The 17,168-nt window shown below is 33.6% G+C and overlaps 1 protein-coding gene across 1 annotated transcript; it reads left to right on the forward strand.

Moving 5' to 3' along the window:
• The first annotated feature begins 4,220 nt into the window (after positions 1-4,220).
• On the forward strand, positions 4,221-12,068 carry LOC101243799 (protein YIP4b-like). Its single transcript, XM_010325105.4, is given in 3 exon segments — positions 4,221-4,783; positions 10,947-11,021; positions 11,371-12,068. Coding segments are annotated over 3 exon segments (747 nt in total). The 5' UTR covers positions 4,221-4,372; the 3' UTR covers positions 11,632-12,068.
• The last annotated feature ends 5,100 nt before the right edge of the window (positions 12,069-17,168 follow it).

Raw genomic sequence — 17,168 nt, forward strand, 5'->3', positions numbered from 1 at the left:
ACTACAAAATGAATTAAATCTAAATTAAAAATGTACTACAAACATATTAAAGTTGAATTATTAGAAGAGAAGTAGTATAATCGTAACAAATGAAGAGGCATAAGAAACCGAAAAATGAATTAAACTTAAATTAAAAATGTATTACAAACATATTAAAGTTGAATTATTAAAAGAGAATTAAATATGAATACAGAAGGTAGAAAACAAAAGAACACTCTTTGATATGCATCTAAACTGAATAAAACTTATATCGATAATGAATTAAACAAGGAACCAATCGTAACAAATCAATCAATTAATTGCAAAATGCATTAAACTTGTATTAAAAAATGTATTACACAAATATTAAAGTCGAGGTAGAAGAGAAAATTAAGCATGAACAAAAAAATGCAACAAATGAAATATTAAACAGTGATTTATAGAGTGAAATAAACTTGTATCAATAATGAATTAAACAAGTAGCCAATAGGAACAAATAAATTTTAAAAACTGAAAAATGAATTAAATTTGTATTAAAATTGTATTACACTGTGTTAAATTTGAATAAAAAGAGAGAATTAAAAATGAATGGAAAACATAGTTAATGACTGACAAGACAATGTTCTGTAGAGTGAATTAAACTTGTATCAATAATGAATTAAACAAGTATCTAATAGAAACAAATAAATAAAAAAAGTGAATTGAATTAAATTTACATTAAAATTGTATCACACATTATTTAAAGTTGAATAAGAAGAGAGTATTAAGAATGAATGAAAAATGTAACTAACAAAAGACATGACAATGAACTATAAACTGATAAGTTATATCAATAATGAATTAAACAAGTATCCAATAGTAACAAATAAATCAAAAAAAACTTCAAAATGAATTAAATCTACATTAAAATTGTATCATCTTATTCAACTTCAATACAGTTGCAAGACAAATTAATGTTATATTTAATTTATTTCAATCTAATATTTCTCCTAAAATAAATTATAAACTTAACCAAATCCCCTTAAAATTGAGACACGAACTTCAGACGACATTTTCAATTATTTATAAGAATTACCTATTCAAACTTATCACATATTCGTAAAATGCAAATAATGAATTCAAAATTTAAAGCTATAATGATTATCAATGGTGAACTCTTACTTCTGCAATTAATTTTAATGATTTAAAATTTGATTTTATACAATTTTGCAGTCTTTTTTTTTTCCTCTTTTCATCTTTTACAATTATACTCTTGATGAGATAAGCGTCTTATTTGATTGCCTTTTTTTTTGAATTCTTGAATTCATGAAATGGTCATTTGCACACATGGCCTCTTTCTTTCTTCCTTCTCATTTTGATGCACCTTACATGCATGTATGTCCTTCTTTGGTGACCTTCAAGCTCCTTTAATGCTTCTCTTTTTCATGAACATTGCTTGTAGGTCTTGGAGACCCTTTGATTGACTCCATGTGAATGATCTTGAGGGATACATGTCACTCATATTAGTGTCATCAATGTTCGCCATGTTATCAAAGTTACGAGGATTTTTTTGAAAAAATTATTTTCTCACTTTCTACGGTTGTCATCTTCGGCCCGTAAAAGCTTATACAGACTGTAAATGTGAACCGTAGGCACAAGCTGCATTTTAAAATTTTATTTTTTCTTTTTCAAATTCTGAAGTGTTACAGTATCTCCCATATTTCAAACTCAAATCTTGCATAACCTTATATTTAATTTATTTCTGTTTAGTATTAATCAATTTCATGTTTCTTGATTGATCACTACATCAACTTTTATGTCAATTTCATATCCCGTTAGCATCTCAGATTCATTAATGTCAGCTTTAAAAATTATAATGTGTATCTCACACAATTAATATTTTTAAAGTATTAATCAGACACTTTTTCCTATTTTTTTCATGTGATGTCTATTCATGTGCTTACTATTAGGATCCCAATTATTCGGACCAAAACTTCCAGCTAACAAGTGATGAGTAGTCCTATTTTGAGGACTCAAATTAATCTGTGGTTTCAATATTTTACTTCTATTAATATGTATTGATTATGGAGAGTAGGGGGTCATGTCTCAATTACCAATAATCAATATTAATAGAGGATTCATAGGCAATAGTTAAAGTTATTATATTCAATCTATTTTGTTTCAATCTCTTGTTAGATTACGGTTGTTGTAAACAAATTTCTGTTCAATAATGAATTTATTCCATGATTATGTTTTTCACTATATTATGTTAGCTCTTATCCATGTTCTTATTTAGTTGTTCATGACTTATGCTAGTGTCAAAAGTTAGCTTAGGATCACTTGCACTAAGCATCGTATGACTACTGGTAGATAGTCTCGAATCGTGACACATGACATCCTCTATTTTCTTATCAATATATTCTTGAAATTGAGGGAACCAATCTCCAAAAGTATATTTTCCACTCCTTTATTAGTACAATATGAATGTTTTGCGTATAAAAATTATTTTTCCTTCCATGTTGATAGTTATCCTTATTTCTTGTGCCTCTTTAAATAGGAGATTAACATAACTATATCTCTAAAATAAATTCATATGAACTCTATTCTAGATTTTTTTTGCTGTTTCCATCGGACTGCATTTAATTCATTCAACCCCTGGTAGCTCTCATTTCATCATTTGGTAGTGTAATCTAGGTTTTGTATTTTTGTAGAAAAATCACCATTTTTCAATCATGTAGAAGATCCATCAGGGATATTTCACTTTAATCAGTTGGTGTAAGGTCAATTGAAAACATCCTATAAAAATTAAATGATTTGTTTTCCTTGTCTCCTGTCATTTTTTTCAGAACTCCAATATTATAGTTGTTGGGATTGCTATGAATATGCTAACAATTTTGTGTGATCTGACAAATTTCACCATCTTAATATTAGTTTTACTGGTGCAATTCTTCAATATTGATATTTGCATAAGAAATAAACTGTTTTCATAACTTTTGAACTATGAAAGCTATTTGAAAAATAGTCGAAACTTGTCTTGTAATTGTAGTTTTTACAACAATGACATTTGAAACTATATTCATCTTCATTCTTTTAAGATTATTATTTGTAGCTATTCTCCTTTTTTCAAACTCTCCATAGAAAAATCTAATCTTAAAAGACAACTTCTTTATTCAGATGTGATTTAACCAATGTTTCTTCAACCATTGTTTCTTCTCCTTCTTATGTTTAAGGATCTCAAAAGCAGAAATACTGAAATGAGACCTTTGGTGCATCCTACTCACCAAACATTATCATTCACATCATTACTTGACTTGGCCTAATACTGTCAATAATGTGTCTAATCATATCTTCTAAGAGATTATTCATCAACTTATGTATATTCTACACGCAATGAAATTATTGACTTTAATATTTCCGTCTGTCCCCTTCTGTAACATAGCCCGAATATTGAGGAATATAAACAAAACGTAGAAGGACCTAAAATATCTTCAAACTAATGGAAATTATACAAAATTATCCTCCATCTACCTATGGACTTTCAAATACCCATGACATCCACATATTCGCTCCGAAATACCCTTCCATCCACCTTTAAGTCCAATATTGATCATTTTTATAGTTGATTATCATTTAAATAATTTTAGAAAAAAATATGTGACCACTGGATATTATATATATTAGTTACAATTTAACTAGTTAAATTAATTTACAAACTCACCAACTACTATTTATACCTGACCCAAATTGACTACACTCAAGTCAAGTTAACTATATCCGATCCAAATTAGTTACACCTTCCCCAAGTTATATATACCCACGGATTAAAACAAATGCGCCCTTCATTCCCAACATTTCACTTCATTTTCCAATCTTACTTTCCCAATATATTCTCTTACAATCTCGAAAAACACTACATAAAATACACTTATGTATCACCATAAAAAATCACGAGTGCTTTTGTGATTTTTTGTGGTGATACATGTGTATATTTAAGATAGTGTTTTTGTAAATTATACACAAATATATTGGAGAATAAGGTAGTACGGTGAAATGGAATATTATAAAGGAGGGATATATTTGTTTTAATCGATGGGATAAATGTAATTTGGAATGAGTGTAATTAATTAATTTTGATAGAGTATAATTCAAAAATATTTTAAGATTTTTATTACATTTTATAAAGAACGAGTTAGCATAGTGCCACAACACACACTTCTCATATCCTTGGTGTTTTTGTTTATTTTCTTCTTCTTTTTTCCCAACAAGTGCCAAATTTCTTACAATACGACTGGGCATTTTCCCTGCATTTACAACTCAACAGGGCAACACCAGTTACACCACCCATCCACTCACTCAATTCCGCCTTGTCCTCCATCTCCGATCATCTCTGCAAATCTGAGAGCTACCGGAAAAAATGTCACATGGAGACACTATACCTCTTCACTCATCATATCAATCCGACATTGATAAAATTGAAAACCTCATCTATTCCAATCCTTCTATTGTCCTTCCAGCACGCCCTCCTTCCCCTCGTGGTGCTATACCTGTTCCCGCCATTTCATCTCCACAACCCCTACCTTCATCGGTACAGTCGAATATAGCTGCTACTGGATTTGGATCGCCTCCCAATACCCTTATAGAACCCGTTTGGGATACCGTCAAAAGAGATCTGCCTAGAATTGTTAGTAATTTGAAGCTGGTGGTTTTCCCTAATCCTTATAGAGAAGATCCTGGCAAGGCTCTTCGTGATTAAGATCTATGAGGACCTTTCTTCTACATTGTTTTCATTGGTGTCACTTTGTCATGGTCTACTTTTGTTAAAAAGGTACATTGTCAAATTTTATCAACAAGCTTACCACTTTACTGTTCAAACTATCGGTTGAGTCTAATCTACTTGTGTCTTATGCTAGAAGGTACTCAATTCTGTTAATGTTTTAGAAGTATTTCTTTTGTAGTTTTGATTTATATCGTGTGTAATTCCAATTTACTCTGGCACAAGGGGCACTCATATAAGATCCAAATTATAGCTAAATAGAAAGGATAATGCTTTGAATTACAAGTGCCGGAGGAACAAATGAAAGAACTAGAGTTTTATATGTTGGCAAACAGCTGATCAAAACTTACATAGGTCAAAAGGATAACTTTAATACCATTAAATGTTTCAATACCAGGTGCATAAATTCTTCCAAGGAAAAACTAGAAGTGTGTGATTACTTTTCTTTTCAGATATAATCTTCATTGTTTATGAGGGAAAGGATTGTCCCATATAGGAGATAACATCCTGTTTTCTTAATCAATAGGTGACTAATAATACTCCCTCGCCAGCCAAAGATTGGACATCTATGGCATGGAAAACATAACATGATGACCCAATATTGGGTAAACCAAGAACGAAAATGAGTCTAACTCTAATACAATGTGAAGAAATGGATCTTCAGCCTAATCCAACCTAAAAACTAGCTTATGAGGGATGATTCCCTATGACCATATAAGGAGAGCACAACCAATTCCCTCAATCAATATCAGACTTAATAGTTAACACTTCCCCATATGATGAGGACTGGACAATTGGAGCATGTATAACATAACACAGGGATCCAACAATGAGAAGTACACCAACATAGATCAGTGAGTTTTGCTTTGATACCATGATATGACATGGCTATGCTGCCCTTCCCTTGTTCAAGAGAAAGGGAGGACTTTCTTTTAGCTACCGACAACTATGAGCTATATTTTTCTTCCTTTTCTTGTTGTATATTATTGGAATGTAATGAGCTTAAATGAATCAGAAGTGACATAAGTGGATTCATTCAGCCAGCCAACTAGTCTGGGATTTGAGGGATAGTTGTTTTTTTACTAAAAAAAACAACAACTTTATTGTAGTTTCTTGCATGTCCTTTCTTGGTTCAGTTCTCTTTTCTTCTATCTCCACTTCTTTAATGTGCTTACATTCTTAATTGTCTCTACATTTCACCATAAACCCCAACTATTTTTTTGGCTCCTCATCTAGATCCATCTCAAAAGAGAACTCTTGGAAGTGCCTAAGTTTTCAACTTTTTGCTATCTAGCTGTGTATTTTTATCACAGTTCACATCATAATCATGTGGCAGTCCTACTCCTTCCCCTTATAAGTTTCTGTCTTCTTATGGACATGTCCTATAGACTTGCTAGGGTATAGCTAGCTTGGTCTTAAATGACTATAAAGACAACACAATTGAATGGGAGAAAATAGTTCTATTTATTTTGTGCACGGAAGTCCAACATGCATAGAGTTATATTCTGTTTGTCTATTGCCTTTATTTTTTATGACAAGGTAACAAACTATAAATAAATCATAAACACAAAAATGTTTGTAACCAAAGTGAACGTTTACATCAGTGGATCCAAACCCAAAGTATAAACAAGAGAAAGAGCTAAGCTCTTTATCATCTTGTTAAGAACCTTATGATGTCTATAACAGGAACAAAAACATCTATATACTCTAATTCACATCAATAACAAAAGTTAAGATACAATTCTCTTACGTTTTTGTAAGGAACTACTAGTATCTTCAGAACACCTAGATTCCTGTTTAGAAAAAATAAATAATAGGTACTAATATGTTATTAGGCTCAGTTAATGAGGTAGTTACCTAAGGTCCTTTTCGGACTTCTTGTATCGATACCTTCTCTGGTGGTATTCGATCGTCGAGATTTATTCTTAGTCTCATTTTCCTGCTTTTAAGTCTTTTATTGGTCATGGATAATTTTATTTATTTCAGATTTGTGAGAAAGTTGTTTGACATTATTGAGTCTAAGGTATATGAGTGAGAGATGGTATGAATGGGTGGAGAGTTTCATAGTGTGTATTAGGAGAATGTCTTCAAGTCTTGATGCCCTGCATCGGGTGTCGCAAAGGCTCAGAGAAGCATTAGATATTAGAGGTAGAGTGTACAAGACAAAGGGAAGCAGAGATAAGGCTACGAGCCTCTTCTATGCCTGAAGTTCAATAAACCTGGTCGCTTTATTTTTGTCTTTGCTGTCAAAGGGGGTTCTAGGTCAGTTACTATTGTGGCAGAGAACATATTTAATGAGGGCTACACAGTTGACTTTGGGTTCAAAGTTTGCCTGCCTCGTTAAAGATAAAGTTAGACAGGGGGCCTTAAATACCAAAAGGACAAGGGATGTCAGATTATTAAGTGATGAAAGAAGCTTTAAAGAAGTATTAAATAAATCTACATGGATCCATGATGGTGATAATGGGGAGATATGACGGCTTCCATGGGGGGAACAAAGCTGTCTCATGTTAAGAATTCCCTCTTAGAAGATGCTTAGGTTCAGTTTCGCTGAGTGCAATGAAATCCCTTCACAAGATGATGTCAAAAAATGGTCACATTAAGCTTGGATTGGAATATATAACCTCCAAGTGTTTGACATGAACGAGAGTTCATTCCTATTTGATTTTCAAAGTGTGAAGGACGCAGAGCATGTCATGAAAGAATCTTGATAAAACCAGGGAAGCAGTCTCAAGCTGGATTGGTGGTCTTCATTCATCAATAGGTAGAGCATACTCAATTAGTACCAATTTCAAATAGTATTGGATTAGGGATCTAGGTCTGCCACTTTAACTATGGTCCATTAGGGGTTATAAAGCAGATTGGAGAAAACTATGGCGGGTGGTTGGAGAAGTAGCTCAAGAATCACTTGAGATGGGCTTGAGTTAAAGTAATGGTCGCTGAAAAATGTTCGGACGTTGGTTGAGCTCAGGGATGGGGAATGGAGATTCAATTTACAAGTATGGGTAGAAGCGCCGACAAAATTTGAAAAAAGTTTTGTTGTTGAACTCTCAAGAGGGGGCAAAACTTTTCACAGAAAAGGAGTTAACAGCTTGTGTTAGTTAACTGTGGAGAAAGGGAAAACACCAAGAAAGGCGAAAGGGCTAATAGCTAGGAAAGATCTGTTGGATATTGGATACGATTGAGGTTTTTACACAATGGACAAAGATGATGTGCACGTGACTGGATGCAACAATTCAAAAGGAGTAGGGTCAGTGGATCAATTTTACTCCAGATCGCCTTCTCTTCGTTTAAATGAAAGTGGGCCTTCCTCTCATTTTAATGAGAAAATACAGAAAGGCTTAATTAAAAAGCCTACAACTGAGCCTTTCATTGAAAGCATAAACGCTCATGTGGGCATTGTATAGGGGCTGCGAATTGCGACAGGTTTTAACTATGAAGATGAAGCAAGGGATGCTCATAAGAGAAAGGGCTGAGGATCACATGTAGAGAATCGACACAAACCATGAAGCATATGTGATCATAATTCCATTAGAGTTGATCTCGGAAACTGAGTTGATTGATGCAGATGAGATAACATGAAAAACAAGGGAAGGACACAAATGCAGCTGATTCCGATTGAAGAGCCTGCACCTATCCAATATGACCTAAGTGAGTGTAATAATAAGGTGGAATCTGATGCAATATCTTGGGTGCATCAAAATACAATTACATTAAGGAAGGAATTTGAATCCATTTTAATGGTTTGGAAAAAGATGCAGAGGCCCTCTTTGAGAGGCTAGATCAAAGAAGAGAAGTTTCACAGTCAAACAAATATAACAACCTTTTGATCCCAAAAGAGGTTAGAAATTTAATCTTTGAGGTCAATTATAACGATGAGGAATGTAGGAGTGAGCTAAGAAAGGGGAGACGACCACCAATTAGAGATCAATAAAGGTTAAAACTATGTCATGACACGTGAGGGGTTTGAATGGGGCAAACAAGAGGAGGCTGGTAAAACAAGTAATTCACAAGTGGGGGGCAAACATTTGTGTTCTTTTAGAAACAAAGATTGGAGGGTAAGTAATTTAATGAGGGAGTTGTGGGCTAATGGATCAGAGAAGTACATTTGGAGGCCAGGAATAGTAGAGGAGGGATTTTGATATGTGGGATAAAAGGGAGTGGGTAGGAGAACTAGTGTAGATTTCCGGCCAGATGATAACATGTAAAATCACAGTGTTTCCTTCATTCTTAAACTCATGCCCTGTCAAACTATACAACTTTGCCACATTAATTTCAATGGAGAGATTGTGTATACCTCAATTTGTTGTTTCAAAGGTTTGAGCATCACGTTTTACCTAATTTTGATTATTGGATGGTTGACAAGTGCATAGTTACTTTCCTTGGTAAAGAACTAGTTACCTTTGATATCCTTTATGCAACAACAAGGGAAAGATTGCAGAGAAACAACTATAGTAGCCCATTCAGTATCTCGAATATCTTGACTCTTGAGATATATATGTTGATTATGAGAGACTTCCAAACTATTAAGCTGGTAAGATTCCAATTTGTGCTTTGTTAGGATGACTAGTGGTTACTGAAAAAAGGTAATGTATTCAGCTGGAGGAAGCGGAAAGAGAGGGATTTAAGTGCATTTTATCTATGCATTTTAGTTTCTTTATTGCAACTATCAATCTTATTTAGTGTATACGGGTTATATAACGAGGATGAAAACAAGATCATTTATCCTTGATTTTCTTGCTTTGTGCTTGTGAGATCTTTTCTTGTTTTTCTTGCTTTGCTTAGCTTAAAATATTCTAGAAATTTTCTTTATCAAGAAAATTTCTAGCAATTTCTTGGCTGTCCTGTGAAGGCCCTTTCTGCGTTTTTGCTTTACCTCTTCATTTTAAGTTGTTGAGGTCGAGGTTTAAGTGACTTGTGCTCAAAGTTTATATTGATGTTGTCACATGCCCTTCTTCCACTTTAATGCAGCTTCACCATCTTATCTCATGTTGGGAGATTAATTAACTTGGAGTAGATAACCGATGATCACAAAGAGGAAGTTACAAGTACTGATCTGACTTTGTCTAGCTTACTTGAATAATAAAAAAAGAGAAAATCAGATGTATATTGTTAAGAATTTACTGGTCTTAAGAAGGAGAAGCAGAAGTGGTAGAAGAAGAGAAGATGCTATGGGAGGGAATGGAGTATAAGCAGAACTCTTAACAAGGGTGCAAATTATAAACGTGTAATTCTAGTGTCAATACTCAATAGTCCTCTACTCCTCTTCTATGTAAAACTATTCAAGCTTGTATATATGATGGAAGACGAGTGTCATGGCTACTTCATAGACTTCCCAAAAATGGTTGGTCAAAACTAGGACTTACAGTGAGACTTACTTGGTCAACCAGAAAGACATCAGTGCATATTTTGCTATACCCTGGGGAAAATATGAATGAAGAAGCATGTTAAACAACCTCAAACTTTTCTGTTTCATTAACTGGAAAGATTCTTCTAAACCTGTCGGCCAAAGAGAAACCTGCACTTTTAACTTGGTATTGGTATAAATGTGATATGTCAGTCCTAAACTCAAGATCACTCAGTTCTGTCTTTTGTTTGCACACCCCAATACCTTATTCAAAAAAAAATGATCACTTAGTTTTCATGCATCTCACTGTGGATAGTTCTTATTCATGTCTAAATGAACCTTTTGCAGTTGTTTTTGCATTTCTTTATTATTTTAAATTTTTTGCTTTTTTGTTGTTACTAGTTATCTCTTATTCAACATGTTGTGAGGAGTTACCTTCCAAGTTTGTGAACAATCAGCAATGTTTCTGTGGACCCATTAACAAACCATCAAGAGATTATCGAATGTCAAGTGGAAATGTTGTTTGTCTAGACAGTTATTTTCAGACAATTTGATGTAATGAATAATTCTAGATCAGCTTTTGGACTGTTGAAACTTAGGTCCGGCCGGATCTTGCTCGATTATGGCATGTTGTCTTGTTACTGTAACGAAGTCCACAGGCAGACATTATTTTACTCTTTTCTTTTATACTTCGTTTAGTTGCCTATGGTTTTATATACCGTAACCAAAATAGCTTGGACTGTTTATATAACCAAACTGAACTAGCTGCAGCTGAAGCTTATGTGATTGATTAATTGATATTTAATTTCTTGTGGTTTGAGTGATTTTGTGATGGATTACTGACTACCGGATTTATTTTTCATCCAGTCCGAGGTTTTTGCTGTTGCATTTGCTCTGCTGGCTGCCGGTGCTGTCATCGTGACATTGAATATCTTGTTACTGGTAATGGAACTTTCTCAACCCATGCCTATACCAAAAATAAGGTCAAAACATGAATAACAAAAGAAAAAGAACACACCTTAATATCGTATATGGTTAAGCATCTTTAGGCAATTACTAGACATATACTAAAGATGCCAAGAGATGTCAGATAGCCAAAGGAAGCTCATTAGTGCATATATACCCAGGAATGCATTCTATAGGCTCCTGTCACTAAAATAATACCATTATACCGACACTAATGAGTGTATATGTAGATTCCTTTTCACAGTACTAAAGTAGTTGGAGTCATAGAATTAATATAAATGATGTTTCTCTTACTTTAGATGAAATTAATGAGTTTGACCTGCAGGGCGGTCACATAATCTTCTTTCAAAGCCTCATTCTTTTAGGTAACTATCTATTCCCACTTGATGTTGGCGCCTTTATTTGCATGCTAAAGGACAATGTAATATTGAAGGTGGTTGTAGTTTGTGTTGCACTAGCTTGGAGTTCTTGGGCAGCATACCCCTTCATAAGTACAAATATTAATACTAGGAGGAAATCTCTTGCTGTGTATCCTATGGTACTCATGTATGTATCTTTTGGATTTCTCATTATTGCCATTGATTGATGGCAATCATGCCTGTCATATGAAAATGTATGAAGCTGATAAACACACATTGAAGTAGGCATGTATTGTATTGGAATTTTTGATTGTCATACGAAGTTTTGTTGATAGTTTTGGTTTGACCATTTGATCTCACATTTTGTCCTCATGTCCTTGAGATGTTATATACGTCTAGTTATGTGTGGTGTTATCATGTAAGCCTGAAACACTAGCTCTGCTGTATAAGATATCTTCTTATGAGGGTCTCTTCATTCATGGGTGTCGATGCCTCTGAGCACTATTGTTGATTGGTCACATGTCATACTCATCTTGTTAGTGACTGTGTCAATTCTATTTTCTTCGCCGATTAAGGGCACGGGAGACTTGGAAAGTTATATAAGATTATATACTAATATTTGTAATTGTTACATTTTCATGAATAAAAAGAAGCTTGCACATAATTATACAATGTTTTGTATCATTCTTTTATTTTCAAATTCCTTTTAGCTGTTCAGTAATTTTTGTTTAACACATGATTTGTTATCTGAAATCTACATGTGCTTGCAAAAGAGGTAGTTTAGTCTAGTTGTTGCTTATCCATTACTGTTTTGTATCCCCTGAAGCTGCTAGAATTGAAATCCAGGATAACAATACAAATAATATAAGTGTTAGAAGAACCATGATTTCAGAATCTATATTCAAAATCATGTAGTATTTTGATGATTATAATCTATGTGAAGTAGGAAGATTGAAGGCTGAAAAATAAATAATTTAAGTTTCGTGAATCAGGTCTTCATAAATCTCTAAGAAAAAATGAAGAAGTTAGCAATGCTATCAAAGAAATTCATCAGAGAACTTGTTCCTCCTTTATAGTTGTCCCGGAGACTAATACGAATAAAGTTGTTTCACACAGGTTAGAGAGAGAAAAATATCACACAATGAGTCTTGAGTTGTAATACTTAGTTTTTTTGTGTTGGTTCTAACACAATATTTTGATAACTTAGTTAATTGCATTAGGTGTTATTTTGTGTCTGCCAAGGATTTGATGGGATAGAGTGATATGCTCAAATTACCTATATAAAATGATATGACGATGTATAGTTAAATATAGTAAACGTTGGGGTCTACTCCCACAAAAATTAGTGTGAAAAAATCTATCAAATTAGATGAATATTTGATTGGTGATCGCAATTTATATTTCATTTATGACATGTTGCTTGCAATTAGATGAATTTATTTGACATAAAACTTCACACTCAGATAGGGAAGTAAGTAGAAAGAAAATGTTTATTTAACTGCTATTTGATGAAGTTGTGAATCGATAGGATTGAGTAACCAATGATATGCGGTATGCCTCTATTTATACTCCATGTTATGCCTAGGATCTACTTGGGTCGTGATAGTTGATCTCCTAGCGATTGTGTAGCCTCCCTAATAAACATCTGAATATCCATACAACCTACAAAGTGATTGTGAAATAATTCTGAGTCGTAAATGTAGTGTACCTTTGATGTACCTGAGAATCTTTTTCACTCTTGAGATGTTCAATATTAGGACATTGCATAAACTAACTTCTAGATTCACTGCATGAGTGATATCAAATATTTTGAGTGTCAAATACGGGAGACTCCCTACTATCATTTTATATAGAGTGGCATCGATAAGACTTCCCAAAGCTTCATAGACCGTGATTTTGAGCAAAAGGAGTAGCTACAACCTTTGTCAATGTCATATCTGTCTTTTCGAGTAACTTTGCCACATACTTACCCTGACTCAAGTGGATTCCTCTTGCAAAGTATTTGACCTCTACTCCTATAAAAAGTTTAAATGTTCAAAGATCTTTCATCGAAAGTTTCTTTGTGAGTTGTAAGACAAACTCTGAGATATGTGATGGATTATTTCATGTTACAATAATGTCATCTACATATAACATGAGGAATATGGTACCTTTGTGAGTTTGCAAAATGAAGAATAAGGGGTTTGGCTTACTACAAATAAAACCAAGATGTAGGAGATGCATTTTAAACTTATCAAATCAAGCTCTTGGTGCCTATTTTAGATTATATAGTACTTTTTTCATTAGACACATATGTTGAAGATTCCTAGGATCAACAAACCTATATGGTTGGCTCATGTACATCTCATCTTACAAGAAACCACAGAGGAATGCATTTCTGACGTCTAGCTGATTGATTTCCTACTTAGGGTTGACAACAATGGATAGATACACCCTAATAGTTGTGGACTTAACCACATAAGTTTCTTTAAAATTTATCCCTTCAAGTTGTGAGAAACCCCTGGTAACAAGCCTGACTTTGTAGCTGTCTGTTATTTCTTTGGCCTTCAACTTGGTCTTGAACACCTATCTTGGAGAAATTTAGGTGTTAATAACCATGTTTTTTTGTTACGTAAAGAATTGATTACCTCATGTATACCTACAAGCCAGTAGGGTTAGTTTAGTGCTTCCTTAGTAGTTTTTGGTTCCCTCAAGTGACATATGATGTTAGTTTACCTTGTATTATCTGGTGATCATGTGATTCCCTTGTGGTGTGTAAGGTGTATCAACTGAGACAACTAATTATATTGTAATTACTTCAGATTTCCATCTCCACATATAAACTTCTAAGTGTATTCCTTATGGGCTAGTCACAAGAAGGCGAGATTTGGTACACCACCACTATTTGGACCTTCACGTACAATTTTTGCTTCACTACCACTAGTTGAACCTGAATCTGCAACCTAAGCCTCATTACCATTGTACTTTCAACCTATTTCTCATGACTATAATTTGATCCGGGATCAATATCATTATCATCATCAAGAGGTATGAGGGTTGTTGGATTTCCGTAACATTGTCACCACTAGCTTGTGTTTCAATAAACTGTACTTACCCTTAATTAGGATCATCACATACTTGTAATTTGAAGAAAAATTCAGCGAACGTAGCCAAATAAGGTGAGACATCAGTTTGACTTGGAGGCACAAAAAGTAATGTGTTTTCAGCAAAGACAACATGTCTGGACACATACACTCTCCTTGTTGATGGATGAAAACATATGTAACCTTTGTGTAAGCTGTTATATCCTATGAACACATGGGTGGGTCTTTGGATGGAAAATGTTACTATCCTTGATTTAAGGAAATCACTTACAATCAAACACCTTAGGCTATTGTAATCAGGTTGCTTATTATATAGCTTAACAAATGAAGTCACCGTCTTTAAGAATGAGAAGGTTAGCTATTAATGAGAAAAACTGCAGGGAGAAATGCCTCAACCCATAGGAACAAAGAGAGGTTAATAGGATAGTTAATCAGTCTCAACAATGTGCCTATTTTTTCTTTTTTGAAACTCCATTTTGTTAAGGTGTGTTAAGACATGAAATATGTCTAACAATACCATAATCTTGTAGATATTTAATGAAGTATGTTTTGATGAAATCACCACCTCCATAATACTCGGAAATCTTAAAATCTTTAGAAAATTATTTTTCCACTATCACTTTTTTGGAAATTTTACAATCACTTCAAACATTCTAAAATCTTTTTCAGTGGATAAATCCAAGTATGCCTTGTGTGATCATCTACAAACACTATATACTATCTCATATGTTGAGAGGATTCAACGGGAGTAGGACCTCAATAGCACAATGAATTTTCAATAAAGGTTCCTTCTCAATTTTATTTCTCAAGCCAAATAAAGCTCACGACTATTGCCAAACTGTAAAATAGTAGAAATTGTAATTAAACTACTAACATTAATGCAACTATTATTAATGAAATAATTTAATGACTTCAAATTAAAATGTCCTAGCTAGTCTAGTGTGTCACATGTAGTCTTATGTTTTCCAATCGTGTGCAACAATTAGAGCATAAAGATTGTTATCTTCCAAAACATACAATCTACTCAGCTTAGATCCTTTGGCCGGTAGTGTCCTTGTCTTTGTTTCCTTTACAAAAAAAGTTAGTTTCATCAAATTTAAGAGTACAACCACTATGTTTCATCAAATGTAAGAGTACAACCACTATCCTTTGTAAGTTTGCTAACTATGAGTAGATTCTTAGTAATCTAAGAAACTACAAAGACTTCTTGTAAATTTAGGCCGAATCTAGTTGTATTTTCAACATATATTATGTCTAGTTGTAATCCATTCTCAACGGTAATTTTATCTGGTCCATTGTAGTGTTTAAATTCAGATAGAATACCTGAATTAATACTTGTTCATGAATCCACGTACAAAGTGTCATGTATTATGTAGATTGACAACAACTAATAGATGTGGTAGTTCATCTATAGATTCACAACAATAATGCTTATCGTAGTTCATCAATAGATTGACAACAACCAATGTTTGTGATCCATCGTAGATTGATAAGAATAGTCCCACTAAAAACACTTCAGAGTAGAATGACTATTTTTACAATAGATTTGACATGACTTAATACTATTTCTTTCCTTGTTTCCACTTGGGAAACTTTGATTTTCTTACAATCTGTTTCATATTCGAAACCTGTTCCTTATCCAATAGGCTTGAAGGCTCTTCCTCGAGAGTTGAAGTTGTTGTTTCCTCTTATATGAGAGTAGTTCCCTCTTTTCCTACCCCTTTGAGTAGAGAATATCATGTTATAGCTCTGTTATGCCACTTCTTCTTCATCCTCCCTCATATCAAAACTCGTGAAAGAATTGACAAATTGACTAAGGGTGGGATATGGTTCTTACCTAACATGATAGTCTTGAAGGTCTTATACTTTAAAATTAAACCTCTAAAAATGATTTTTTTGATATCTCCATCCACAAGTCTGTGAATGGCTACAAGGCCATCACATATAGCTTTGAATTCCTTAATGTATTCATCGATCTTTTTGGTTCCTAGCCTAACATTTTGCAGTTGTTGTTTGAGCTGAAACTCCTTATCTTTTGTTACTTGAAGATGGTCTTCTTCTAAGCATTCCACATCTCCTTGGAAATTGAGTATCCATAATCAGGTATATGTTTCTTCTTTCAAAGTGTTTGAGATCTAAATCCTTAGCAATACATCTTTCTCTTTCGACTAATCAGTGTTGCCATCATCTTCTGCATTCTTCTCGGTAGCTATAACTTTCTCAACAGTTTTTTGAATGGAACAACTACTTTTAGTTGGTTCATTCTCCGCAATGAGATAAGTTAGTCTCATAATCTGAATCAACTGCATAGTCATTGTGTTCTCTATATGAAATATGAAATATGAAATAGTTTCTTGGCTTATGTTTAATGAAACACGAGGCAATGAGGTGAGGAATGAAAGAGGTGGACACACTATTGGTATAAGAGGGGTCATTGAAGTTTGAACGTGTGGTTATTTTAGATTCAATACTTAGTAAGCGAAAGAGCTTATGAGCTCTGATACCTTATAAAATTCTCACGTAAAGAATGAGAGAAATTAAGGATTTTATTGATGATTATTGTCGAGTTCATGCTCCTTACATAGGAGTGAATTATAGATTCCTAGGCTTTGTACAATTAGAGTCCTACTACAATCCAAATACACAATTTACTAGAGTAAAGATTGACCACTACTACTACA

The sequence above is a fragment of the Solanum lycopersicum genome, chromosome 7, assembly GCF_036512215.1.
Source record: "Solanum lycopersicum chromosome 7, SLM_r2.1".
In the NCBI taxonomy this organism is placed as follows: Eukaryota; Viridiplantae; Streptophyta; class Magnoliopsida; order Solanales; family Solanaceae; genus Solanum; species Solanum lycopersicum.